Source organism: Hypanus sabinus, assembly GCF_030144855.1.
Source record: "Hypanus sabinus isolate sHypSab1 chromosome X2 unlocalized genomic scaffold, sHypSab1.hap1 SUPER_X2_unloc_25, whole genome shotgun sequence".
NCBI lineage: Eukaryota > Metazoa > Chordata > Chondrichthyes > Myliobatiformes > Dasyatidae > Hypanus > Hypanus sabinus.
The window spans coordinates 175,212-202,931 of NW_026778996.1; the positions used below are offsets into that span (position 1 = coordinate 175,212).

The following is a 27,720-nucleotide window of genomic DNA, read 5'->3' on the forward strand; positions in this document are numbered from 1 at the left end:
GTCAAAGGTCAGCCATGTTCCGAGGGAGAGGCAGAACAGCGCAACGAGCCGAATGGCCACGCCTGCTCCTGTTTCTTATTTTCTAAATCACGAGTTGACATTTGCGCCTGTTCTCCCTTGGCCTTCCGCCTGTCGGATTGCACAGGGGAGCGGTGAGAGCTCCGGAGATCCATCAGCAGCCGCTGCGGTTATTTCATGCTCTTGTGATTTATCGCTGTTTCTCTGTATTTGCACAGTTTGTTACCTTCAGCACTCTGGCTGATCTTTCACTGCCTGCTTCTGTTATCGTTACTATTCTCTACTTTTTCTAAGTATGTCCGCATGAAAATGCTTATTGGGGTTGTATGTGGTGATTTATCTGTACTCTGATAACAAAATTTATTTTGAAATTTGAGTTTCGGGGAAACTCCTTTAATTCTGTGAACAAACTGTGATTGACACCTCCAGCTCCCAGTAGCAGCCCGACCTCACACACACATAGCCAATCAGCGATCACCGCTGGGAGAAGGATACCCTCATTGGCTGAGGGGTGGCAGTGGGCGGGGCGCTGTTTGGACCGGGACCGAGTGGGCCGGAGACCGGGAGCTGCGCCTCGGGTTTCGGCTGCACCACCGGCGGGTCGTGAATCCTTTCGAAGGCAGAGCTGAAGCGACTGGCGGAGATTCCGTGAGATGTTTCAGCTACACGGAGGGCGCCCGGCCTTTCCCCGCCGAGGATCGGGGCCTGTTGTCTGGAGTTGTCTCCCAGACCCGTCCCTTCCTGCTGGGAGACGGGAGCTGCCCCGCAGCGGCTGCCGGTGGATCTCCGGAGCTCTCACCGCTCCCCTGTGCAATCCGAACGGCTGAAAACCAAGGGAGAACAAGGGGCAAAGGTAAACTCGTGCTTCAGAAAATAACAAACAGGAGCATGTCTGGCCATTCGGCCCGTTCCGCCTATTCCACCCTTTCCTCAGAGTAGTCCTTTCTTTTTAAATCTTTTTATAGATTTTAAACAAACATAAATGAAACATGAATACAAAGAGTTTGAGAGTACATAACTAATAGGTTAAGGTATAAATACAAATAGATGATAATAACCTCCCAAACTCATAGTGGTTACAAAAAACGGAGAAAATTAAAAACCCTCCCCCCCACACACAAAATGAAAAAAATCCTAACCGACATGGGCCATTGCATTATATCAATTATACACAGTAGCGTCAAAAACTCCGCACCACCATCCAAATAATTAAGGACAATAAAAGTAAGGTTTAGGAAAAGTCAGGTTAGCTTATATGAAAATGTTGAATAAATGGTCTCCAAGTTTCTTCATATTTAACTGAAGTGTCAGAGACAACACTTGTAATTTTTTCTGAACTCGAACAAGAAATAGTTTGAGAAAACCACTGAAATATAGTTGGAGGACTAATTTCTTTCCAATTCAATAGGACAGATCTTCTAGCCATTAATGTAACAAATGCAACTATCCGCCAGGCTGGTGGGGGGGGGGGGGGGGGAGGATAAACAACTATTATCCACCATTGGTAAATCTAAAATTGCAGTAATAGAATGTGGTTGCAATTTGATATTCAGAACTGTTGAAATAATACCAAAAAAATCTTTCCAAAAATTTTGCAAACAGGGGCAACGCCAGAACATGTGGGTCAATGAAGTGACTTCAGAATGACATCTGTCACAGGCTGGATTAACATAAGAATAAAATCAAGCGAGTTTATCCTTGGACATGTGAGCCCTATTTTTGCTGTAATGTCCATTGGACATAATTTCGGAAAATATTAACATTGAAGAAATTCCTAACTTGCAAGAATCTAAAAAAAATGAGTTTTAGTCTGGATAGCTGTTCAAAGGACATAAAACTGTTATCTAAAAATAAATCACAAAAAAAATGTTATACCTTTTGTTTTCCATAACACAAAGGCTTGGTCCATAAAAGAGGGCTGGAAAAAGAAGTTAGATATAATAGGGCTTAATTATTCAAGCTAAAGAATTTACGAAATTGAAACCATTTTCTTAATGTATGTTTAACTATAGGATTAGCTATTTGTTTATTCGGTTTAGATAAAGCAAAAGGAAGCGAAGATCCTAAAATAGAAAACAATGAGACGTCTTGTACAGATTTACACTCCAAATTTACCCATTGTGGGCAAGGTACTATGACCGATTCTTGTGTCCAAAATATTAAATATTGAATATTAACTGCCCAATAGTAAAGTCTCTGGTTTGGCAAAGCAAAACCACCTTCCTTCTTAGGCTTCTGTAAATATTTTTTTACTTAATCAAGGATTTTTATTCTGCCACACATAAGAGGATATTTTGGAGTCAATAATATCAAAAAAAGATTTAGGAATAAAAATTGGTAATGCTTGGAATAAATATAAAAATTTCGGTAATACTATCATCTTGATAGTATTAATTTGACCAATGACAGAGATAATGGGGACCACCTGGTAACAAGTTGCTTGATTTGTTCAATTAAAGGTAAAAAATTAAATTTCAATAAACCCTTATGTTTCTTGGTAATTTTTTTTTCTTTTTCAGTCTTTTTATTAATTTTCACATATACACAAAAAAAAACATAACATAATAATGAGTAAATTATGAATACAGTAGACTTGAAATCACGTTGATAATAAGATAACAATATCCTATTAAACATCAACAGAAGAAAATGCCTTAATCAATCAAGTCCATATGATTATATATGAAAAAAAACAAAAATAACCATTAAAAAAGAGAAAAAAAAATTGAAAATATGTGAAAAAAAAGTATATATTAAGAAAAATAAAACTCTAAACTAAACTAACATGGGCAACAATAATAATTTACAAGTATATGATAGTGTCAACAAACTCCGGAACTCCATACCTGAACATGAATAAGCAGAAAGAAAGTCTGGAAAAGGCCAAATTAATTCATATGAAAATGTCGAATAAACGGTCTCCAAGTTTCTTCAAATTTAATTGATGAGTCAAAAATAGTGCTTCTAATTTTTTCCAGGCTCAAATAAGAAATAGTTTGAGAAAGCCATTGAAACGTGGTAGGAGGATTTACTTCTTTCCAATTTTGTAATATAGACCTTCTGGCCATTAATGTTACAAAAGCAATCATTCGTCTGATTGAAGGGGAAAACTGAGTACCATCTTCATTTGATATGCCAAAAATTGCAGTAATAAAATGAGGTTGTAAATCTATATTCCAAATTGAGGAAATAGTAGTAAATATGTCCTTCCAATAATTATGTAAAGTGGGACATGACCAAAACATATGGGTCAATGTGGCCACTTCTGAATGACATCTGTCACATTGAGGGTTAATATGAGAATAGAATCGAGCAAGTTTATCTTTAGACATATGAGCTCTATGTACAATTTTAAATTGTATTAAAGCATGTTTAGCACATACAGAAGAGGAATTAACCATTTGCAAAATTTTTTCCCATTTATCTGTTGATATATTATATCGAAGTTCTTTTTCCCATTCTTGTTTAATTCTAACTGATATTTCTGGTTGTATCTTCATAATCATATTATAAATAAAAGCTACTAATCCCTTCTGACAAGGATTTAAGGTAAAAATCAAATCTGTAAAGTCCACCAAAGTTGAATTAGGAAAAGATGGTAAAACTTTATGTAAGAAATTTCTAATTTGTAAATATCTGAAAAAATTAGATTTAGGTAATTCAAATTTGTTGGAAAGTTGGTCAAATGACATCAAAGTATCTTCAAAAAAGAGATCACGAAAACATTTTATACCTTTCCTTTTCCATATGTTAAAAGCTTGATCTGTCCAAGAGGGTTTGAAAAAGAAATTAAGTAAGATAGGGCTATCAAGAACAAGGTTTTTCAAAGTAAAAAACTTACGAAACTGAAACCAAATTCGTAATGTATGTTTAATAACAGGATTAGATATTTGTTTATTAAATTTAACTAAATCAGCAGGAAGACAAGAACCAAGAACAGAGAATAGAGAATATCCCTTTACCTCATTACATTCCAAATTTACCCACTGTGGGCACAGTGGTGAATCCAAATCTAGTTTCCAATACATTAAATTACGAATATTATTTGCCCAATAATAAAATCTAAAATTGGGTAAAGCTAAACCACCATCTTTTTTAGATTTTTGTAATTGCTTTTTACTTAACCTAGGGTTTTTATTTTGCCACACAAATGAGGAAATTTTTGAATCAATGTTATCAAAAAAAGATTTAGAAATCAAAACTGGTAGGGCTTGAAATAAGTATAAAAATTTCGGTAAAATCATCATTTTAATAGCATTAATCCGACCAATTAATGATAAAAACAAAGGAGACCATCTTGTAGTAAGTTGATGAATTTGATGAAGCATAGGTAAAAAATTCAGTCTAAATAAATCTTTATATTTCTTGGTAATTTTTATACCTAAATAGGTAAAGTTATCAGTAACAACTTTAAATGGTATCCTATCACTCAATAAAGTTTGTGCATTTAAAGGAAATAATTCACTCTTATCTAAATTTAGTTTATAACCCGAAAAAGTACCAAATTGAACCAACAAGGATAAAATAGCGGGAATAATTTCTTGGTAATTTTAATACCCAAATAAGTAAAATGATCTGTGACAACTTTAAATGGTAAGTGTTTATAAATTGGAACTTGCATATTTAATGAAAATAATTCACTCTTATTAAAATTCAGTTTGTAGCCAGAAAAGCTACTAAACTGAGCAAGCAAGGATGAAATAGCAGGATCAGATATGTATAGTAACAAATCATCAGCATATAATGATAACTTATAAGTCCCTCACCCACGGGTAATACCAAAAATATTAGGTGATTCACGAATGGCAATGGCTAAAGGTTCCAAAGCAATGTCAAATAATAGAGGACTTAAAGGGCAGCCTTGGCTCGTACCACGGGGCAACTGAAAAAAAGGAGATCTTTGATTATTGGTAAGAACCGAAGCCAAAGGTTTATAATACATTAATTTAATCCATAATATAAATTTCAAGCTAAAATTAAAATTCTGCAACATATTAAATAAATATAGCCATTCAACTCTATTGAACGCTTTTTCAGCCTCTAAGGAAATGACACATTCTGGTATTTTAGATGAAGAAGTATAAATTATATGAATTAATTTTCTAATGTTAAAAGATGAATAACAGTTTTTAATAAATCCGGTCTGATCTTCAGAGATAATTAGAAGTTATACATTTTCTAATCTAGCGGCAAGAATATTGGTAAAAATCTTAGAATCCGTATTCAGCAAGGATATTGGCCGATAGGATACACATTAAGTGGGGTCTTTATCTTTTTTAAGAATTGGAGAAATGGAGGCATCATAAAAAGATTGTGGTTATTTACCTACAGTTAACACATCTTTAAAAAAAATTTACAAAGCCAAGGACCGAGTATAGAAGAAAAGGAATTTAAAAATTCAGCAGGATAACCGTCTGGACCACGGACTTTACCTGAATTCACTGAAAAAGGGAGTGGGTTCCCCTTTCCAGACCCTGACCGGGGACTTGCCTGCACTCCTCAGGGTTATATATGGAACCTCTCGGACAGGGACAGGGAGTGCGTTCCCCTTTCCAGACCCTGACCGGGGACTTGTGCCACTCCTCAGGGTTATCTATAGAACCTCTCGGACAGGGACAGGGAGTGGGTTCCCCTTTCCCAGGCAGACACCAGAGGGGCTGCTGGAATACAAGCCATGGCACAGTGGGTCACTGAGGTATGGAAACCCATTTGAATGACAGCCCGTGGATTTTGGTGAATTTACCCGATAACTACAGAAAAAAAGGAGAATCCCTTGCGTACTTTATCGCTCGTTTTAAGGATACGTGAGAGTCCAATGCCGGCAAACCCCTGGACAGCTCAGTATGTCCAGCTGGCAGTGCAGACTTTTCTAAACTCTCTCAGACCCAAGCCTGCCCACTCCTGTAAGTTAAATAATCTCAATTCGCTGTGTCAGACCTGGCCCCAGGGTGACATAAATTCTGATGAATAAGGAGCACAATTGACTCTTTAAACGGACTGGGGAAAAGCGAGAGTGTGCACAGAGAACCGGTATTGAGCAGGTCGATTTCGGGTCCCGACGAAGAACCCAGAACGGGTGGCAGGATCGTGTGGACGGTGCCGATAAAGAGGACACTTGACTAAGGACAGAAACGGGGTTTGTAGAAAGAAGGGACATTGGGCCAGAGATTGTCACACTGCAATCACAGACAAGAATAATAAGGGGTAGGGAGAGAGACAGGATCACAGTAATACTCGACAGAATAACACATTTACTCTCCGCAGTCCCTTTGGTCCCGGATAGGGCAGGCCAGAGGGGATGGATCACAATGATACTCGACAGAGTACCACATTTACTCTCCACAATCCCTTTGGTCCCGGATAGGGCAGGCCAGAGGGGACGGATCACAATGATACTCGATAGAGTACCACATTTACTCTCCACAATCCCTTTGGTCCCGGATAGGGCAGGCCAGAGGGGACGGATCACAGTGATACTCGACAGAGTACCACATTTACTCTCCACAATCCCTCTGGTCCCGGATAGGACAGGCCAGAGGCGACGGATCACAGTGATACTCGACAGAGTACCACATTTACTCCCCACAATCCCTTTGGTCCCGGATAGGGCAGGCCAGAGGGGACGGATCACAGTGATACTCGACAGAGTAACATATTTACTTTCCACAATCCCTCTGGTCCCGGATAGGGCAGGCCAGAGGGGACGGATCACAGTGATACTCGACAGAGTAACATATTTACTTTCCACAATCCCTTTGGTCCCGGATAGGGCAGGCCAGAGGGGACGGATCACAGTGATACTCGATAGAGTAACATATTTACTCTCCACAATCCCTTTCATCCCGGATAGGGCAGGCCAGAGGGGACGGATCACAGTGATACTCGACAGAGTAACATATTTACTCTCCACAATCCCTTTCATCCCGGATAGGGCAGGCCAGAGGGGACGGATCACAGTGATACTCGACAGAGTAACATATTTACTCTCCACAATCCCTTTCATCCCGGATAGGGCAGGCCAGAGGGGACGGTGATACAGGCGGCTGTGATCAGGCTCACCACGTAGGCAAACACTTTTCTCACTGCTGTGATCAGGTAGAAGGTTCAAGAGCCTCAGGACTTGCCCCACCCCTCAACCATCAGGCTGTGGAACAACACAGGATAACTACACTCACTCGCTTGTCCATAGAGATGCTCCCACAACAAATCATCGTGCTGGGACTGTCTCAAAATGAGTGAAATAAGAGGTGGTTTGACTGAGACAGATCACATTCCTGTCTCAGAATTAGAGAAATACAATCTCACAGGATATTTACAGCGGAAGGGCTGGAATGATGTTTCCCATAAGGTGTGGAACCAGCGCTCACAGTCTCAAAATCCGAGGACAACTCAGCAGGACTGAGATGAGGAGAAATTTCCTCACCCAGAGTGCAGTGAATCATTGCAATTATCTCCACAAGGTTTCCAAATTGAATGGACATACCCTGGGGCTCAGCGGTGATGGAAAGTTGCAGGGAAGTGGTACTTCGGTCAAAAGTCAAGCATGTTCTGAGTGAAGGGCAGAAGAGGCGCAAGGGGCCGAATGGCCACGCCTTCTCTATTTCTTAATTTCTGAAACACAAGTTTACCTTTGCGCCTCACTGTTTCTTGTCCTGTCAGATTGAACAGGGATCGCTGAGAGCACCGGACATCTATCGGCAGCCGCTGCTGTTATTTCATGTTCTCGTTGTTTATTTGCATTGGCGAAGTTTGTTGTCTTCTGCACTCTGGCTGATCTTTCAGTGATCCAGATATAGTTCCCATTCTGTAGCTTTGCCCTGTGTGTTTGTAGGAGTTGTATGTGGCGACTTATATGTACTCTGACAATAAAATTTACTTTGAACTTTGAGCCTCGGGGAACTTGCTTTGTTTCTGAGATCAAACTGTGACTGACAGCTCCAGCTCCCAGTAGCAGCTCGTCCTCAGACACACTCACAGCCATTCAGAGAACACCACTGGGAGGATCTTGCCTCCATTGGCTGAGGAGTGTCAGTGGGCGGGACGCTGAGCGGACCGAAGTTTGGAACCGGGAACGAGTGGACCCGGTGAGAGACCCGAGATTGGGAGCAGCTCCCCGGGTAAAGGCTGCAACAGCGGCCGGAGTTTTGAATCCTTCCGATGGCGGAGGTGAAGATTCGGGCGGAGATTCCGTGAGATGTTTCAGCCACACAGGGGGAGCCCGGTCTTTCCCCGCCGTGGATCGGGGCCTATTGTCCGGAGTTTCCTCCCAGTCCTGTCTCCTGCTGCTGGGATACGGGAGCTGGCCCGCAGCGGCTGCCGATGGAGCTCCGGAGTGTGAGCGCTCCCCTGTGCAAAAGGTCAGACTGAAGGTCAAGGGAGAACCAGACGCAAAGGTAAACTCGGACTTTAGAAAGTAAGAAACTGGAGCAGGCCATTCGGCCGCTTGCGTCTGTTCTGCCTTTCACACAGAACATGCCTGATCTTTGACCTCAGCGCCACTTTCGCGCAACGTTCCCAGCATCGCAGAGCCCCAAAATTTGTCCTTCGAATTTAGAAACCTTGTGGAGAAAATTCCAAAGATTCGCTGCCCACTGGGTGAGGAAATTCCTCCTCATCTCAGTCCTGCTGAGGTGAACTCGGATTCTGTGACCCCCATTCCTCACCACAGTCAAAGGAGACGTCATTCCTGACTCTACCCTGTCAATACCCTGTGAGACTCTGTCTGTCTCAGTCAGACGGCCTTCTATTTCTCTAATTTTGAGACAGGCCCGGTCAGTATAATCTCTCCGAGGACACTACCTCACCCCCTAAATCAATCTGGGAAATCTCTTCATTCCCTTCATCCCACAGGCTGACTCGGGGAGGGAGACCAGACCTGTGCACAGTGTTCCATGTACGCTCTCACCAGGACCCCATATACCTTCAGAGGAGATCTTTATTCTTCTATTCAAACCTTCCTTCCCATTCAATGCTCTTCATTTAATATCGAACTCAAACAGTGAACAGACACAACACAGCCTCAGCCATGAATTTAAAGGGCAGGTGTTGCAACAGTTTGAGCTTCATACCGGGGGCCACGGAGCAAGCAGGGTGTCACAAAGGGAGGAATGTGGGAGTGTTGTATGTCTGAGCCCAGCTCTGTGTGCTTTTGTATCAGAATCAGATTTAATATCACCGGCATATGTGGTGAAATTTGTTGTTTTGTGTCTGCAGTGCATTGCAATATTTAGTAATAAAAACTGCAGACTACAATTAGAATGTGTAAAATTATATTTAAAATGTAGTGCAAAACGAGAGGGAAAATTCTGAGAAAGTGTTTATCGGTACATTGTCCATTTAGAAATCTGACAGTGGGGAAGAAGCTGTTCCTGAACCAGTGAGAGTGTCTCCAGGGTCCTGTACATCCTCCTTGATGTAGCAATGAGACAAAGGCATGTCCTGGCTGATGGGGGTCCTTAATGATGGATGTCACCTTTTTGTGGCATCATCTTTTGAATGTGTCCTGGATGCTGTGGAGTCCAGTGCCCATGAAGGAGCTGGCTGAGTTTACAACTTTCTGCAGCATTTTCCGATCCTGTGCAGTGGCCTCTCCACACCAGGCAGTGATGCAACCACTTAGAATGCTCTCCACAGTACATCTGTAGAAATTTGCAAGTGTATTTAGTGACAGACGGATTCCCCTCAATCTCCGAATGAAATATAGCTGATGTTGTGCCTTCATTGTAACTGCATCAATATGTTGGGCCCAGGATAGTTCCTCAAAGATGTTGACAGGCAGGAAATGGAAACTGCTCACCCTTTTCACTTCTGATCCCTCAATGAGGACTGGTGTGTGTTCCCTCGACTTCCCCTTCCTGAATCCACAATCAATTCCTTTGTCTTCATGATGTTGATGCAAGGTTGTTGCTGTGACACCACTCAACTTGCTGATCTATCTCACTCCTGTACTCCTCCTCATCACCATCTGAAATTCCACCAACTATAGTTGTGTCATCTGCAAGTTTATAGATGAGCCTAGACACCCAGACGTGGGTGTAGAGAGAGTAGAGCAGTGGGCTGAGCACGCATCATTGAGGTGTGCCGGAGTTGATAGTCAGCAAGGAGGAGATGTTATTTCTGATCCACACAGACTGGGGTCTCCTGGTGAGGATCCAGTTGCAGAAGGAGGTACAGAGGCCCAGGTTTTGGAGCTTGTTGATTACAATTGAGGGTCTGATTGTGTTGAACGCTGAGCTGTAATCAGCAGCCTGACTTGTGTATTGCTATTGTCCAGGTGATCTAAGGCTGAGTGTGAGCCAGTGAGATTGCGTCTGTTGTAGGTATATTGTGGCGATCGGCAAATTGCAGTGGGTCCAGGTCCATGCACAGACAGGAGTTGATTCCAGACATGACCAACCCCTCAAAGCTCTTCATCACAGTAGATGTGAGCACCACTGGGGGATAGTCATGGAGGCAGTTCACCCAGTTCTTTTTGGGCACCGGTATGATTGGTGTGAGTGTGTGGTGTGTGTGTGTGTGGTGTGTGTGTGTGTGTCTGTGTGTGTGTGTGCGTGTGCGCGTGTGCGTGTGCGTGTGTGTGTGTGTGTGTGATATGCTGCAGCTTTGCAAACTTCAAAGGAAGGAGAGGCACTGCCGTGCTTTCTTCGTAATTGCACTTGCAGTGCTTATAAAAAGTATGCGGCCACTTTGGAAGTTTTCATCTTTTATTGTTTTACAACATTGAGACAGATTGGATTCCGATTTGTTTTATTCACACTGATCAACAGAAATAAATACTCCCTTGTGTCAGTGTGAAAACAGATCACCAAAAACTGAAAAAAAGTAATTACAAATAGAAAATAGAAGATCTTTGAGTGCATCAGTATTCACCCCTTATACGTCAGTATTCTAAACCTTGCAATCCCATTTCACCAGGTCGAGGATTTGATTTCATTTTGACATAGACACTCCCCACCCCTCTGCCTATCTGCCTGTCCATTCAGTACAATCTGTATCCTTGGACATGAAGCTCCCAGCTATAATCTTCCTTCAGCCACCATTCGGTGACGCCCACAATGCCAATCTGTAACTGTGACACAAGTCCATCTCCCTTACTCGATGTATTGCACTCATTCAAATATAACATATAAAACCTTCAGTTCCGTATTCATCACATTTTTCATTTTGTCACCCTTTTGCATTGCAACTCATCCCGCCCACTGAAATTTTGCCCTATCGTCAGCCTCTCGATGGTGGCAGTCTAAATACACACTGCCGCTGTTTGAAAACTAACAACATTCGCCTCAGCCCTATCACTCCAGTTCAGATCTGCTGCCAAATTAGTTTAAAACCTCTTAGACAGCTCTAGCAATCCTACCCGCATGGACATCAGCAGACATTGACCACCTCCCCCCCCCCACCCACCGAGTTCAGGTGTAAACTGTCCGTGTTGTGCAGGTCCTGAGTTCACTAATTGGCTCACACAGACTTGCCAAACTCTCCAGACCCTGCCCAGGGACTTGTGCCACTCCTCAGAGTTATATATGGAACCAGTTGGACAGCAACAGGGAGTGGGTTCCCCTTTCCAGACCCTGCCAGAGGACTTGTGCCACTCCTCAGGGTTATAAATGGAACCTCTCGGACAGGGACAGGGAGTGGGTTCCCCTTTCCAGACCCTGCCAGAGGACTTGTGCCACTCCTCGGGGTTATATATGGAACCTCACGGGCAGGGACAGGGAGTGGGTTCCCCTTTCCAGACCCTGCCCGGAGACTTGTGCCACTCCTCAGGGTTATATATGGAACCTCTCGGACAGGGACAGGGAGTGGGTTCTCCTTTCCAGACCCTGCCCGGGGACTTGTGCCACTCCTCAGGGTTATATATGGAACCTCTCGGACAGGGACAGGGAGTGGGTTCCCCTTTTCAGACCCTGCCAGAGGACTTGTGCCACTCCTCAGGGTTATATATGGAACCTCTCGGACAGGGACAGGGAGTGGGTTCCCCTTTTCAGACCCTGCCAGAGGACTTGTGCCACTCCTCAGGGTTATATATGGAACCTCTCGGACAGGGACAGGGAGTGGGTTCCCCTTTCCAGACCCTGCCCGGGGACTTGTGCCACTCCTCAGGGTTATATATGGAACCTCTCGGGCAGGGACAGGGAGTGGGTTCCCCTTTCCAGACCCTGACCGGGGACTTGTGCCTCTCCTCAGGGTTATATATGGAACCTCTCGGGCAGGGACAGGGAGTGGGTTCCCCTTTCCAGACCCTGACCGGGGACTTGTGCCACTCCTCAGGGTTATATATGGAACCTCTCGGGCAGGGACAGGGAGTGGGTTCCCCTTTCCAGACCCTGCCCGGGGACGTGCCACTCCTCAGGGTTATATATGGAACCTCACGGACAGGGACAGGGAGTGGGTTCCCCTTTCCAGACCCTGCCCGGGGTCTTGTGGCACTCCTCAGGGTTATATATGGAAACTCTCGGGCAGGGACAGGGAGTGGGTTCCCCTTTCCAGACCGTGCCCTTGAACTCGCCCCACTAGGGTCAGGAACAACAAAGGGTGCTCCCACAACAAATCATCGCACTGGGTCTGTCTCAAAATGAGTGAAATAAGAGGTGGTTTGACTGAGACAGATCACATTCCTGTCACAGAATTAGTGAAATACAATCTCACAGGATATTTACAGCGGAAGGGCTGGGATGATGTTTCCCATAAGGTGTGGAAACAACGCTCACAGACTCAAAATCCGAGGACAACTCAGCAGGACTGAGATGAGGAGAAATTTCCTCACCCAGAGTGCAGTGAATCATTGCAATTATCTCCACAAGGTTTCTAAATTGAATAGACATATCCAGGGGCTCAGCGGTGATGGAAAGTTGTAGGAAAGTGGTGCTGAGGTCAAAAGTCAAGCATGTTCTGAAGGGCAGAAGAGGAGCAAGGGGCCGAATGGCCACACCTTCTCTATTTCTTATTTTCTGAAACACGAGTTTACCTTTGCGCCTCACTGTTTCTTGCCCAGTCAGATTGAACAGGGAGCGCTGAGAGCAGCGGACAGCTATCGGCAGCCGCTGCGGTTATTTCATGTTCTCATTATTTATTTGCATTGGAGAATTTTGCTGTCTTCTGCACTCTGGCTGATGTTTCAGTGATCCAGATATAGTTACCATTCTGTAGCTTTGCTCTGGATGTTTGTAGGAGTTGTATGTGGCGACTTACATGTACTCTGACAATAAAATTTACTTTGAACTTTGAGCCTCGGGGAACTTGCTTTGTTTCTGAGATCAAACCTTGACTGACTGCTCCAGATCCCAGTAGCAGCCCGTCCTCAGACACACTCACCGCCAATCAGAGAACACCACTGGGAGACCCTTGCCTCCATTGGCTGAGGAGTGTCTGTGGGCGGGACTCTGGGCGGACCGAAGTTTGGAATCGGGAACGAGTGGACCCGGTGAGAGACCCGAGATTGGGAGCAGCTCCCCGGGTAAAGGCTGCATCAGCGGCCGGAGTTTTGAACCCTTCCGATCGCGGATGTGAAGATTCGGGCGGAGATTCCGTGAGATGTTTCAGCCACACAGGGGGTGCCCGGTCTTTCCCCGCCGTGGATCGGGGCCTGTTGTCCGGAGTTTCCTCCCGGTCCTGTCTCCTGCTGCTGGGATCCGGGAGCTGGCCCACAACGTCTGCCGATGGAACTCCGGTGCTGTGAGCGCTCCCCTGTGTTAAAGGACAGGCTGAAGGCCCAGGGAGAACCAGGCGCAAAGGTAAACACGTACTTTAGAAACAAATAAACAGACATTCCGTCTTTTCCGCCTTTCACTCAGAACATGCCTGATCTTTGACCTCAGCGCCACTTTCGCGCAACGTTCCCAGCATCGCAGAGTCTTAAAATTTGTCCTTCAAATTTCGAAACCTTGTGGAGAAAATTCCAAAGATTCACTGCCCTCTGGATGCGGAAATTCCTCCTCATCTCAGTCCTGTTGAGGTGACCTCGGATTCTGTGACCCCCATTCCTCACCACAGCCAAAGGAAACATCATTCCTGCCTCTACCCTGTCAATACCCTGTGAGACTGTGTCTGTCTCAGTCAGACGGCCTTTTATTTCTCTAATTTTGAGACAGGCCCAGTCAGTATAATCTCTCCGAGGACACTACCTCACCTCCTAAATCAATCTGGGAAATCTCTTCATTCCTTTCATCCCACAGGCTGACTCCGGGAGGGAGACCAGACCTGTGCACAGTGTTCCATGTACGCTCTCACCAGGACCCCATATACCTTCAGAGGAGATCTTTATTCTTCTATTCAAACGTTCCTTCCCATTCAATGCTCTTCATTTAATATCGAACTCAAACAGTGAACAGACACAACACAGCCTCAGCCATGATTTTAAAGGGCAGGTGTTGCAACAGTTTGAGCTTCATACCGGGGCCACGGAGCAAGTAGGGTGTCACAAAGGGAGGAATGTGGGAGTGTTGTATGTCTGAGCCCAGCTGTGTGTGTTTGTTTATCAGAATCAGGTTTAATATCATCCGCATTTGTGGTGAAATTTGATCCTTTGTGTCTGCAGTACATTGCAATACATAGTAATAAAAACTATAAATTACAACAAGTATTTATAAAATTAAATTTGAAATGTAGTGGCAAACGTGAGGGAAAATACTGAGGAAGTATTCTAGAATTCATTGTCCATTTAGAAATCTGACGGTGGAGGGAAGAAGCTGTTCCTGAGACATTGTGTGTCTCTTCACGGTCCTGTACATCCTCCTTGATGGTAGCAATGAGCCGAAGGCATGTCCTGGGTGATGAGGGTCCATAATGATGGATGCCACCTTTTTGTGGCATCATCTTTTGAATGTGTCCTGGATGCTGTGGTGTCCAGTGCCCATGAAGGAGCTGGCTGAGTTTACAACTTTCTGCAGCATTTTCTGATCCTGTGCAGTGGCCTCTCCACACCAGGCAGTGATGCAACCAGTTAGAATGCTCTCCACAGTACATCTGTAGAAATTTGCAAGTGGCTTTCATGACAGACCGATTTTCCTCAATATCGGAATGAAAAATAGTCGATCTTGTTCCTTCATTGTAACTGCATCAATATGTTGGGCCCAGGATAGTTCCTCAGAGATGTTGACAGGCAGGAAATGGAAACTGCTCACCCTTTTCACTTCTGATCCCACGATGTGGACTGGTGTGTGTTCCCTCGACTTCCACTTCCTGAATCCACAATCAATTCCTTTGTCTTCATGATGTTGAGTGCAAGGTTGTTGCTGTGACACCACTCAACTTGCTGATCTATCTCACTCCTGTACTCCTCCTCGTCACCGTCTGAAATTCCACCAACAATAGTTGGGTTGTCAGCAAGTTTATAGATGAGCCTAGACACACAGACGTGGTGTAGAGAGAGCAGAGCAGTGGGCTGAGCACGCATCGGTGAGGTGTGCCGGAGTTGATTGTCAGCAAGGAGGAGATGTTATTTCTGATCCACACAGACTGGGGTCTCCTGGTGAGGATCCAGTTGCAGAAGGAGGTACAGAGGCCCAGGTTTTGGAGCTTGTTGATTACAATTGAGGGTCTGATTGTGTTGAACTCTGAGCTGTAATCAGCAGCCTGACTTGTGTATTGCTATTGTCCAGGTGATCGAAGGCTGAGTGGAGAGTCAGTGAGATTGCATTTGCTGTAGACAGATTGTGGTGATCGGCAAATTGCAGTGGGTCCAGGTCCATGCACAGACAGGAGTTGATTCTAGTCAGGACCAACCCCCTCAAAGCTCTTCATCACAGCTGTGTGTCTGTGTGTGTGTGTGCACGCTTGAAACAGTGATCCCAGTTTGATTCAGGAATCTTTCCTGTAGCTGGGGTGTCCCGAAAGAGGGGTCATTGTGATGGGATGACCATTCTGATCCGAGCCAAATCATTTAGCCGGTCGATGCTGAACCTTTAGAAATTACAAAGCTCATGTGTGTTTGAGAGAGTAATTTAAATGTGGAATTCAAAATTTACAAAGTAAGTTTATTATCGAAGTTTACACATGTCACCATGCTCAATCCTGAGATTTTTATTTCGGACAAACTCAGTAAATCAAAGAATCATGATTGAATCAATGAAAGCCCGAACCCAACATTGGAGACAAAATACAATGTGCAAAAGACAACAAACTGTGCAAATACAAAAGAAAATAAAATTAATAAATAATTACCATGAACAGGAGATGAAGAATCCGTGAATGTGTCCATGGGTTATAGGAACAGTTCAGTGATGGAGCAATTGAATTTGAGTAAGATTATCTCCTCTGTTTGAAGAACTTGATGTTTGAAGGGTGATAACAGTTCCTGAACCTGGTGGTGTGGGTCCTGAGACTCCTGCACTTTCTTCCTGATGGAATCAGTGAGAAGAGATCATGTGCCACATGGTGGGTTCCTTGATGACAGATGTAGTTTTCCTATGACAGCGCACCAAAGAAATGTGCGCAGTGGGGGGAGTGTTTTTCCTGTGATGTACTGGGCCATATCCACTACTTTCTGTAGGATTTTCCTTTCCCGGGCTTTGGTGTTTCCATACCAGGCAACGCTGTAAGCACTGAACATATTCTCCACACACATCTGTAGAAGTTTGTCAAGGTTTTAGAGGTCATGCTGAATCTTTGCAGGCTTGTAAGGAAATGGAGATGTTGCTGTGCTTTCTTTGTAATTGCACTTCCATGCTGGGCTCAGGACAGATCCTGGAAAGTGATAACATTGAGGAATTTAAGGTTGCTGACCCTCTCCGCCTTTGATCTCTGATGAGGAATGGCTCACAGTTCTCCTGTTTCCTCCTCCTGAAGTCAAATAATCACCTCCTGGCTCTTGCTGACGTTAAATGAGAGGTTGCTTTAAGACCATGCGATATAGGAGCAGAATTAGGCCATTCGGCCCATCGAGTCTGCTCCACCATTTCATTTTAGCTGACCCAATTTCCCTCTTGGTCCCAATCTCCTGCCTTATCCTGGTCGCCCATCATGCCCTGACCAATCAAGAAACTATCAACCTCGGCCTTAAATGTACATGAAGATTTGGCCTCCACAGCTGCCAAAGATACATTATCCATAGAGTCCATGGATTCATTACTCTCTGGCTAAATAAGTTCCTCCTCATCTCCATTCTAAAGACACCCCTCTATTCTGAGGTTGTGTCCTTTGGTCTTAGACTATCCCAAAAGAGGAAACATCCTCTCCATATCCACTCAATTAATCCTTTCACTATTTGATATATTTCAATTAGGTCTCCTCTCATTCTTTTGAATTCCACTCACTACAGGCCCAGAGCCATCAAATACTCTTCATATGACAACATATTTAATTTTGGAATCATTTACGTGAACCTCTTTTGGATACTCTCCAGTTTCAGCACATCTTTTTTCTCAGATAAGGAGTCCACAACTGCTCACAGTACTCCCACTGAGGCCTCACCAGTGCTTACAAAAATGTCAACATTACATCCCTGTGTTTATATTCTATTCCTCTTCAAATGAATGCTGACATTACATTTGCCTTCTTCACCACAGACTCAATCTGCAAATTGGAAAATAGTCAGCCCTGTCATTTCTTCGACCAAAGTGCATGCTGATACCCTCTGCTGACACTGCATTCCATCTCCCACTTCTTTGCCCATTCTCCTCATCTGTTGAAGACCTTCCATAGCCCCTCCATGTCCTCAAAACAACCTGACCCTCAACCATCTTCATATCATCTGAAAACTTTGCAGCAAGGTCATCAATTTCATCATGCACATCAGTGATATTTAACATAAAGACTATCAGTCCCAACACAGACTACTGTGGAACCCACTCGTCAAGAGGCTCCCTTTGTACCCATTCTTTGCTTCCTCTCAGTCAGCCACGGCTTTGTCCATGCTGGAATCTTTCCGGTACTACCATGGGCTCGTGGGTTGTTAAAGCAGCCTCATGTGTGGCATCCGCTCAGAAGCCGTCTGAAAATCCAGGTAAACACCATCAATCGATTCTCCTTTGTCTGTCCTGTTTGTTATTTCTTAAAATAATTTCAACAGGTTTGTCAGGCAAGATTTTCCCTTCAGGAAACCATGCTGACTGTGGTCTATTTTATCTTGTGACACGGTACTCTCAGACCTCATCATTAATAATCGACTCCAACATCTTCCCAATCACTGAAGACAGACAAACTGGCCGATAGTTTCCTTTCTTCTGCCTCTCTCCCTTCTTGAAAAGTGGTGTGACATTGGCAATATTACATTCTTGAGGAACCATTCCGGAACATTGTGATTCCTGAATGTTCATTACTAATGGGGCCACAATCTTTTTAGCCACCTCTTTCAGAAAGCTGGGGTGTACACCATCTGGGTCACGTGACTTATCTAACTTGGCCTTCCAGTTCCTCAAGAACCTTCACTCCGGTTCTGGTAACTTTGCACACTTCTGACTCCTGACACCCGGAAGTTCCACCATTATGCTGGTGTCTTCCTCTGTGAAGACAGACACAACATACTTATTCAGTCTGTCTACCATTTCTTTGTCTCTCGTCACTGCCTCTCCAGCATCGTTGTCCAGCCGCCCTAGACGTTTTATTCGATAAAAAGTGGGGTGCAAGTGCTTTAATTGGGCAAGAATGTTGCACCAACACACCAGACAAAACTGAAAATGTAACTCACCTGATGGATTATATTTGAGAGGCAGCAGATAGAATGAGAGAAGTGGGAGAGCAGTTCCACAATGATAACCCCTCAGGAAGCCGGTGGTCATTTGGGACTCTGGGAGGATGGTGGGATACTGGTTTACATTGTACAGTTCCACGATGATAACCCCTCAGGAAGCCGGTGGCCATTTGGGACTCTGGGACGATGGTGGGATACTGGTTTACATTGTACAGTTCCACGATGATAACCCCTCAGGAAGCCGGTGGCCATTTGGGACTCTGGGAGGATGGTGGGATACTTGTTTACGTTGTAGAGTTTATCAATCATAACCCCTTAGGAAGCTGGTGGCCATTTGGGACTCTGGGAGGATGCTGGGATACTGGTTTACATTGTACATTTCCGCAATGATAACCCCTCAGGAAGCCGGTGGCCATTTGGGACTCTGGGAGGATGTTGGGATACTGGTTTGCATGATGGAATAACCATTGGAGCAATAATAATACAAACAATCTGATTATGATTCTCGTGCTCAGTCGGGAGTCTGAAAAGGAGGAGATATCAGGGTTCTGGCTCCTCATGGGGAATGGACGGGGAAAAGAAAGCCCTGAGATCTGAAGTATTTTCACTTTAAAGACATCATTCACTTCGTAAGTTCTGATAATATTGGATGTCTGTTGTCATGGGACAACAAAGAGGAGGGAATGGGGAAATATGTACTGAACTTTGCATTTTATTGTAAGTATCTGATGAGACAAAATAAAGTTCTACAAACCCCGGAGTGCTGAGCTAGTATATGCGATATATGTAGGTGACTAAAGTAGCAGGAGGAAACGACAAGAAATGTGCTTACTAAAGATCTCGTGACTGCGAACACTGAACGCTGTGCAGGAATGAGGAAGTAACAGAGACGACTCAACCGGAGATGGCAGTATCAACAAACGTATCGGGAACACGGAGCTCGCTGGGAACAGTAACCTCGACTCGTTCTTATGTACAGAAGGAATATTTTGTAAACGTTGTGTTTGAGGTCCCCTCCCATCCCTGGTGAGAATGGAGGTGAAATTACCCCCGGCAGGTAATAAAGAATAAAGCTGCTTGATGAAGAAACACTCAGTGTTGGGATTGCGTTCTGTGAGTCTCAGCAGAGAGATACTTGACAGGGGGTTAAGGGTGAAAGGTGGGGAGTTTATGGGGCACATGAGGGGATACCTCTTCACTCAGAGGGTCACACACCCACAAAACGTCTCCCCCCCGAATGAGACGGAGCCCAAATGGCGGGTCCCTCAAATGAGCTGCTGCCAACCGGAGACCGGGGTCTTCGGGCTGGTTTGTTGCCGCCAGAGAACATGATGTGTGCCCCTAGTGATGGACACACTGATGGTAGATGTCGGCGATTGAAAGCCCGTGTTTCCCTGCACCCGCCCCCCCCCCCGGATCCAGCCAGTCTCGTTCCCCCTGGGAGATGAAAGAGTAAGTAAATTCATCCGCTTACAACTGGACAATGATTTTAATTATTTGGAGAATGCAGTTCAAACAATTAGTGAGGTTGTGGATGTCACCAAAACCGGTGTGTGGAGAAAGTGAGGGTTGTCTAAGGTTCCAGTGGGATCGAGACCAGTTGGGAAAGTGGTCCGAGGAATTGCAGGTGGATCTTAGCTGTCACTCAGAAACAGTTCTTCAGGGGGTCAAAGACGACTGAGACACGAAAGAGAGCTTTTCTTGGGCTCTGGATTCAAACAGACAAGACTGGTGCACTCGTTCATCTCGTTTGAAGGTACCACGGCAGAATAAAAGTTGTTGCTCCGCCACCCTGAGGGTGCAGTCATCAATTAGGAGCAACTTCGCACCATCCTCCACAAGTCTGACTTACCAGTCAGCACGCATTTTAATTCTTCATTCCCAGTCCTGTTCCGCCGTGTCGATCCATGGACTCCTCTTGTGCCAAGATGAGCTCCCATCCCCCCACCCCAGGGTGGTGGAGCAACACATTATATTCCGTCTGGGTACCCTCCAACCTGACGGCATGAACATCGATTTCCCCTCCTGTGAATAAATTACCGTCACCCTCCTCTATGCCCCACTTTGACCTTGTACTTCTCACCTTCCTACATTCCTCCCGGGACCCTCCTCCTGCCCTCTCTCTGGTCCACTCTCCCCTCCTATCAGATTCTTTATTCTCCAGCCCACCCTTTCTTGACCTTCCCCACCCACCCGGCATCAAATTCCAGCTCGCCTCTTCCCCTCCCCCACCATATTTCTATTCTGGCACCTTCCCCTGTGCTTCTCTGCCCTGCAGAAGGCTTTCTGCCAAAAAACGCCGTCTGTTTATAATTTTCTACAGATGCTGCCTGAGGTGCTGAGTTTCTGCAGCGTTTTGTGTGAGTCGCCTTGAATTTCCAGCATTTGCAGACTTTCTCCTGTTAGTTCCAGAAATCGCCGTCAGCGACCAGGCGCACAAATGCGCATGCGTAAGGGTCGCGGGCGTTTCGCGTGGACAAAAAGCTCGGAGACTCGGCGGCAGGTCGGAGCGGGGATCCGGGCGGATTATCATCGGTACCGGCGTCCGAACCGCGACCGGCCACACTTTTCCTCCGCATCCAGGGTCAGTCCAAGTCCTTACCCCTCTCTCTCTCTACGAGGGCTCCAGGGAACTTGCTGCTGAGGAGCGGAGACGCTGGAGCCGTGGCGGATAGATGGGTCTCTTCTTCGTGTAGGTTTCTGGGTAAAGAGGCAGCCATTGATGACAGGGCCAGCGTTTTCCCCGTTAGTCCGTAGGCCGTATTTGGAATCGCAGGGGGAGTGAAGGGGAGTAGATGGATCACTCGGGCACCACCGAGCACTGAGGAGCTGACCTTCCAGTCAATGAAAATGTCAATTTTTACTGTATGAAAAGAAGGAAACAAAATCCTTACATCAGCTTTAGTCCTTGTGGAAATCACCTTTGTTCCATCTTGATCTGGACCTTTCTACCTGTGAGAACTTGTTTAGTACCATTCGCTTTGGGTACATAATGATACCAATTACCTTTGGCCTGGGTAACAAGTGACCTGTAGCGTTCTCATCACAAATATGCCACACTCCAATGAGAACAAGGACTGCCCTCCCCATCATGTTCATTGGCATTGCCTCTGATGGGCTCTCCACCGTCATTCACCTGTGCGGAGGGGCAGAGTAATTTGAAACTCTCCAGGGTTTGCCGTGTAACATCACATGCTCTTTGTAGTGCTGTCGTACAGGACCAGAACTTGAAATAATACCAATGTTTTCTCTAATTTATTTTTCTCAGAACGTATGGACCGAGCATTTGTCTGAAAGTTAAATGTTTAAACATCATGAAAACAGCACGGCATCAACAAAACACCAGCTGTGCAGCAGCAAAGGCTGGCTGTGTGGGAACATTTCAGTTACTGCGCAGCTCGGAATAATATGGGACAGAGAATAATACTAATGGAAGGAATCAGCCTGAGCTAAGTCACAGATTGAAATTCCCATTCTCACACAGGCAGGAAATCTGTTGGGGAATTACATGGACAGACCAGTTGCCGGCATCATGAGCAGTTGGAAGGAGAGTTTTTCCCCCAACTTGGGTTGATCCTCGCTGTAACAGTGTGATGTCAGAGTTCAGAAAGGAGATTAAAATTATTTCATAATATATCGGCTGTGAAAATTAATCAGATACAGGAGCAGAATGAGGTCGTTTCGCCCATCGAGTCTGCTCCACCATTTCATTACAGCTGATCCATTTCCAACTCAGCTGCACTCTCCTGCCTTCTCCCCATATCCCTTCCTGCCCTAACTAATCAAGAATCCATCACCCTCTTCCCAAAAATAGACCCAATTACTTGGACTCCAGAGCAACTCATAGCAGCAAATCCCACAGAGTCACCACGCTCCGGTTAAAGAAATTCCTCCTCATCTCCTTTCTGAAAGAACAAAGCTCGATTTTGATGCTGCGTCCTCTGGTTTTCGACTCTCCCACTCTTGTCAACATACTCTCCACATCCACTCTATCGAGACTTTTCAATGTTCAATAGATTTCAATGAGGGCCCCTTCATTATTCTGAACTCCAGTGAGTAGAGGCCCCGAGCCATCAAATGTTCTTCATCAGACAAACCTTATAAATCCTGAAATATTTTTGTAAATTTCCTTTGAACGCTCTGCAATGTAAGTACATCTGTTCTACTTAAGGGGCCTGAATCTGCTCTCAACAGTCCAAGTGAGGCCACACTTTATAAATACTCAACAATACATCCTTGCTTTTATATTCTCCTACTCTTCAACATTATTTCCTCTCTATTGAGAAAACAGTCTGCACTCTCATTGCCTCTAACAAAGTGGATGACCATACACTTCTCTGAATGATGACTTTCATTCATTGATGTCTTTTGTCAATCTTTTTTACAGGTTAGAAATGACAAAAATTGTGTACGGGAATTTTAAACAGAACAACATGTCAGTTTGCTGTCTCTGCCCAGATATTTAAGGAGTTACTAGATATTTAACAATGTACCACTGTTGATCCTTGGAGATGAAGAATTTTGTCATCACAGCTGGAAAAGTGCTTTGTGTCTGAAATGAAGTTTTCTGTTGTAACTCACTGAAATCCACTGGAACCGGGGAGCTGAGAACACACCAGCATTTGTTCACTGGAGATCAGTTCTTCAACTACATTGATTGTGCAAGGGGTTTACTACATCTGATATTTGATTTATGAATTGACAAAGAACTGTGGGAAGGGATTCACTCTTCACTCACTCATCTCACCTGCATGCACAACAGCGAGTTCACACTGATAAGATGTCGTTCACCTGCGCTGATTGTGGGAAGGGATTCCCTCGGTCATCCAGCCTACTGACACACCAGCGAGTTCACACTGGTGAGAAGCCGTTCACCTGCTCAGACTGTGGGAAGGGATTCACTCAGTCATCGCAACTGCGGAGACACCAGTCACTTCACACTGGGGAGAAGCCATTCGCCTGCTCAGACTGTGGGAAGGGATTCACTTGGTCATCTGAACTGAAGATACATCAGCGAACTCACACTGGGGAGAGGCCATTCACCTGTTCAGACTGTGGGAAAGGGTTTATTCGGTCATCTCAACTGAAGGTACATCAGCGAGTTCACACTGGGGAGAGGCCGTTCACCTGCTCAGTCTGTGGGAAAGGATTCACTCAGTCTTCTGTACTGAAGGTGCATCAGAGAATTCACACTGGGGAGAGGCCGTTCACCTGCTCAGACTGTGGGAAGAAATTCACTGACTCATCCAGGCTACAGGCCCACCAGCGAGTTCATACTGGAGAGAGGCCGTTCACCTGTTCAGACTGTGGGAAGGCATTTACTCGGTCATCTCAAGTGATGGTACATCAGCGGATTCACACTGGGGAGAGGCAATTTTCCTGCTCTGAATGTGGGAAGAGATTTATTCATTTATCTGACCTGCAGGTGCACCAGCGAGTCCACACTGGAGAGAGGCCGTTCACCTGCTCAGACTGTGGGAAGGCATTTACTCGGTCAGTTGAACTGAAGTCACATCAGCGAATTCACACTGGGGAGAGGCTGTTCATCTGCTCAGACTGTGGGAAAGGGTTTATTCGGTCATATCAACTGAAGGTGCATCAACGAGTTCACACTGGGGAAACTGTTTAAACAGGCGACAGGCTACAGGCTGGATATTTCACCATCACAGTTGCTGAATCAAGTTCAAAAGTGACTGTTGGTGCCGAACTCGGCAATTACTGCTGCTGTTTATCAAACCCAGTTCTGCACTCTGTTCACTGGGCGTGGGAGGTAATTCTCGGCTAATGTTCCCGTTTAATGGGACTGGAGTTTAATGGTTTGGATCTGTGACGCAGAAATCAGTTCTAATTTAAATCCTGTCCACACCTACAGAATCTCTTTTCTCTCCCCAGAATATCATCTCTTATAACTGCCTCAAGGCCAAAATGTACACTTCCCTATTAAGCTTCAGAGCGGACAGTGCTGCCGGCCTTTCTGTTGCTTCCATGCCCCAATGGATCAACTCCCCACCCACTCAGCAGTATTCAACAAGGTGTTGTGCTGAGGAGAATGCCCACAGGACAGCCCTGCACTGTCTTCCTAATGACCCTTCCCTCTGCTGGTGGTCACGCTTCTCCTGTCCGAAGCTTGTTTTCTGGGTGTGGCCACCTCTTCAGATGTTTCATTGATAGTATCTTCAGGCTCCCGAATGATCCTGAGTACATCCAACTCCCTGAACCAGTCAGTCCGGCGCTGTGATTGGGTGCACTTCCTGTAAATAGTCATCGGAAAACTGTCAGATGTCCAGAGTTCCCACATCTGACTGGAGGAGCATCCCATCCTGACTGCTCTGCACCTAAATACACCACTGCCTGAATGAATTAACATATGCAAGAAAACATCGAACGTGAATGGGTCAATGACAGTGGAAGTAGAGTGTTCAACTGTCTGTGTTTATGCCATGAGGTCGAAGGAATAGAGGCTGCCATTTTGTGAAGCTGCTTTGTACTCCCCATTTTGTGAACTGATTGCTATGGGATAACCTGATCAGATCAACTTTACACAAGAAGTTACTGGTATTCCCATTGTAAGCCTGAAATCACTCTCACATAATCTGTGTATTATGTACACTGTCAGGTCTGCAGAAGCAATCTCGTTATCTCTGAACCTGAAGTCACTCTGAGATAAGGTGTGTATTACGTACAGTGGCAGTTCTGCAGAAGGAATCTCGATATTTCTGCTGAGCGTCTGAGCGACACAGTTTGTCTGTTTGAAACCATAGTGGAGGAGAACAAAATAAATTACCTTTGGCATGATGTTGTGTAGCCCTTGGACTACATCCAATGGAAATCTGTTAGTCATCAGCCTGATGGACTTCAGCCAACAAGAATGAGATGCGTCCTCTGAACTGATAAGAGTTGTTTCAAATGTTTCAAATCATGCTTGTTTCAAAACAAGTAAAGAGTTTCAAATGCAAAGGTGTGATAACTCCTGAGACTAACTATCACAAGGAAGAACCCCCAAGGAAGGGGCTGGAGGAGAAATGATCGATCATTTGGATACAATGGGATCCCCTGTTGCAATGTTGTGAATTTGAGAAGTGGTCAGGGTGTGTATTAGTACAGAGGGAGCAGTGGAATTCATGTTTTAAGTTGTTAGCCTGGGGTCAACGTAGTTATTTTGTTGTTTGTGTAGGAAAAATAAAATGCGAGCTGTGATTAATTACGAGTTGCCTGGTGAGTTTCCAAACTGATCTCAGTTGATGAACGGTGAACATATTTTCGCGCCCTGGGTGAACTCGAAAAGAAAGAAAAGTGGTCTGGGACCCTGGTGACGAGTTGAACCACACAGTAGGTTAGGATATTAAAATGTGAAAGGGAAAGGACAGGCAGAACCCAAGGATTCAGAGGATTTCAGAGATTACTTTCATGGTTAATTATGAAGGAACTGGTCAGATTATGAGGAGTGGTTAGAAAAGTTTGACAGCCAAGGGTCCGGGACTGTGGAGGAAGAATTGTGAAAAGTAGTTAGTGAAAATAAATTAAAGAAATTACAGGGGATTAAAAATATTGTAATGTGATGTTTGTTGGATGATCCAATTGAAGTGAAGGGAGAAAAAACTGAAACTGGCGGAGGAATTGTGTAAGTGTAGGGAAGAGTTAGAAATTCTGACGGAGCAGCATCAGGTGAATTTGATCCACGTAAGTCAGTTTCAGGCTCAGTGTGAAGCGTTAACAAGAGAAAATGAGAAAACTGAAGAGGAGTATAAACAGGCGGATACAGAATTAGAGAAAGGAAAAGTCAGGGTCGGGATTTACGGCTGTTGTGAATGTCATGAAGAAATCGGCAGATGAGAGGAAAGGCTGCGCTGATCGCAAGTGTTTAAAGCAGATGGAAAATCTGCAAAGTGAACTCTCAGCTCGGAGAGGAGTGATATCTGCGAGGACTGACGATGATGGTGATGCAGATTGGGGTGATTTAACGTATGAAGAGACGCTGATGAGGTAATCGTAGCCTTTGACCTGGGTCAGATATGATCAGGTAGTGTCCAAATTTCATAGAGTGTTTCAACCCTTAACCTCTACACTGTCCAGCTGGTGGATCAGAAGTCAGGGCCAAGTCACTGCCCATATAACCATATAACAATCACAGCACGGAAACAGGCCATCTTGGCCCTCCTAGTCCGTGCCGAACCCTTAATCTCACCTAGTCCCACCTACCCGCACTCAGCCCATAACCCTCCACTCCTTTCCTGTCCATTCCTCCCATCTGTTCCTGACCTCGAGCTCAACCCCTCTCTCCAGCTCCGTACCCAGTATGGGGCTCTTTCTGCTCCCTCCCCCATCCTGCTTCCTTGTTGTTCTTTTCATCAAGGCCCAGCACAGACAGTAGCCTCCATGCTGGCCGTAACGGGAACCCACTACAGTCGATCTCCATGAGGAACAGCCACGTCCGCCATCCTTTGTCCCTGCACTCCGGGACTAACAGTGTCAAAGCCAGGATTACTGGGGAAGTGGCCCGCCTCCCAGCAGGTTTTTCCGAGAGTGGGTGGAACCTTCAACACCCATTGCCCCAATGGTACCTGTAGTAATGGAGGGACTGCAGGACACACCAGAGCCGGGGGTGTGGGGCTTGTGTGACACGGTATTCTGACCCTTTGACGTGGCCCAATTGAGTGCTGGAGTGGTGAATGAGATGATTCTCGGAAACTTTCCCAGTGCATCCAGCAGACAGGATAACTCACGGTTTATATGAAACGGAGGAAGGGAAGCTAACCCTTCTCTGTCTAACTTTAGCTTTCCCTTCAGCCCTGCCGGAGGAACAGGCACCCTCCCAGGGGACATGGGGTGATGTTCAGAAGGCACCATTAGAAGCTGCTGGACTAATAGAGGTGACAGTGAGGTTTTGCATAACTGCAGCCGGTGGAAAGGTAAGGAAACTTCTGTATTTGTGACAAGGTTGTGGCCAGTTTTCTAGAGTGTCTTGGGTCCTACTTTGGATCCGCAGAATTTGACGCCGTGACAGAGTAGGAACTGGCCGAGAAACTTGGTATCGCGCAGTACCGAGGAAAGCAGAAGGGTGTGTGAAATGATTG

At 45.2% G+C, this 27,720-nt stretch overlaps 1 protein-coding gene across 5 annotated transcripts; it reads left to right on the forward strand.

The window, feature by feature from the left end:
* The first annotated feature begins 12,225 nt into the window (after positions 1-12,225).
* LOC132385826 (zinc finger protein 484-like) lies at positions 12,226-25,847 on the forward strand. 5 transcript variants are annotated; one of them, XR_009509303.1, is made up of 2 exons: positions 12,226-13,751; positions 17,850-20,021. XR_009509303.1 is itself a non-coding variant. In XM_059958049.1 (2 exons), the coding sequence occupies exon 2, from the start codon at positions 23,427-23,429 to the stop codon at positions 24,273-24,275; it is 849 nt and encodes a 282-aa protein (XP_059814032.1). In that variant the 5' UTR covers positions 12,229-13,751; positions 21,915-23,426; the 3' UTR covers positions 24,276-25,847. The 5 variants fall into 5 exon arrangements, 3 of the variants coding, with proteins under 3 accessions (XP_059814032.1, XP_059814035.1, XP_059814033.1); XR_009509304.1 differs by having other exon boundaries at positions 19,437-20,021; XM_059958049.1 differs by lacking the exon at positions 17,850-20,021 and adding an exon at positions 21,915-25,847 and having other exon boundaries at positions 12,229-13,751.
* The last annotated feature ends 1,873 nt before the right edge of the window (positions 25,848-27,720 follow it).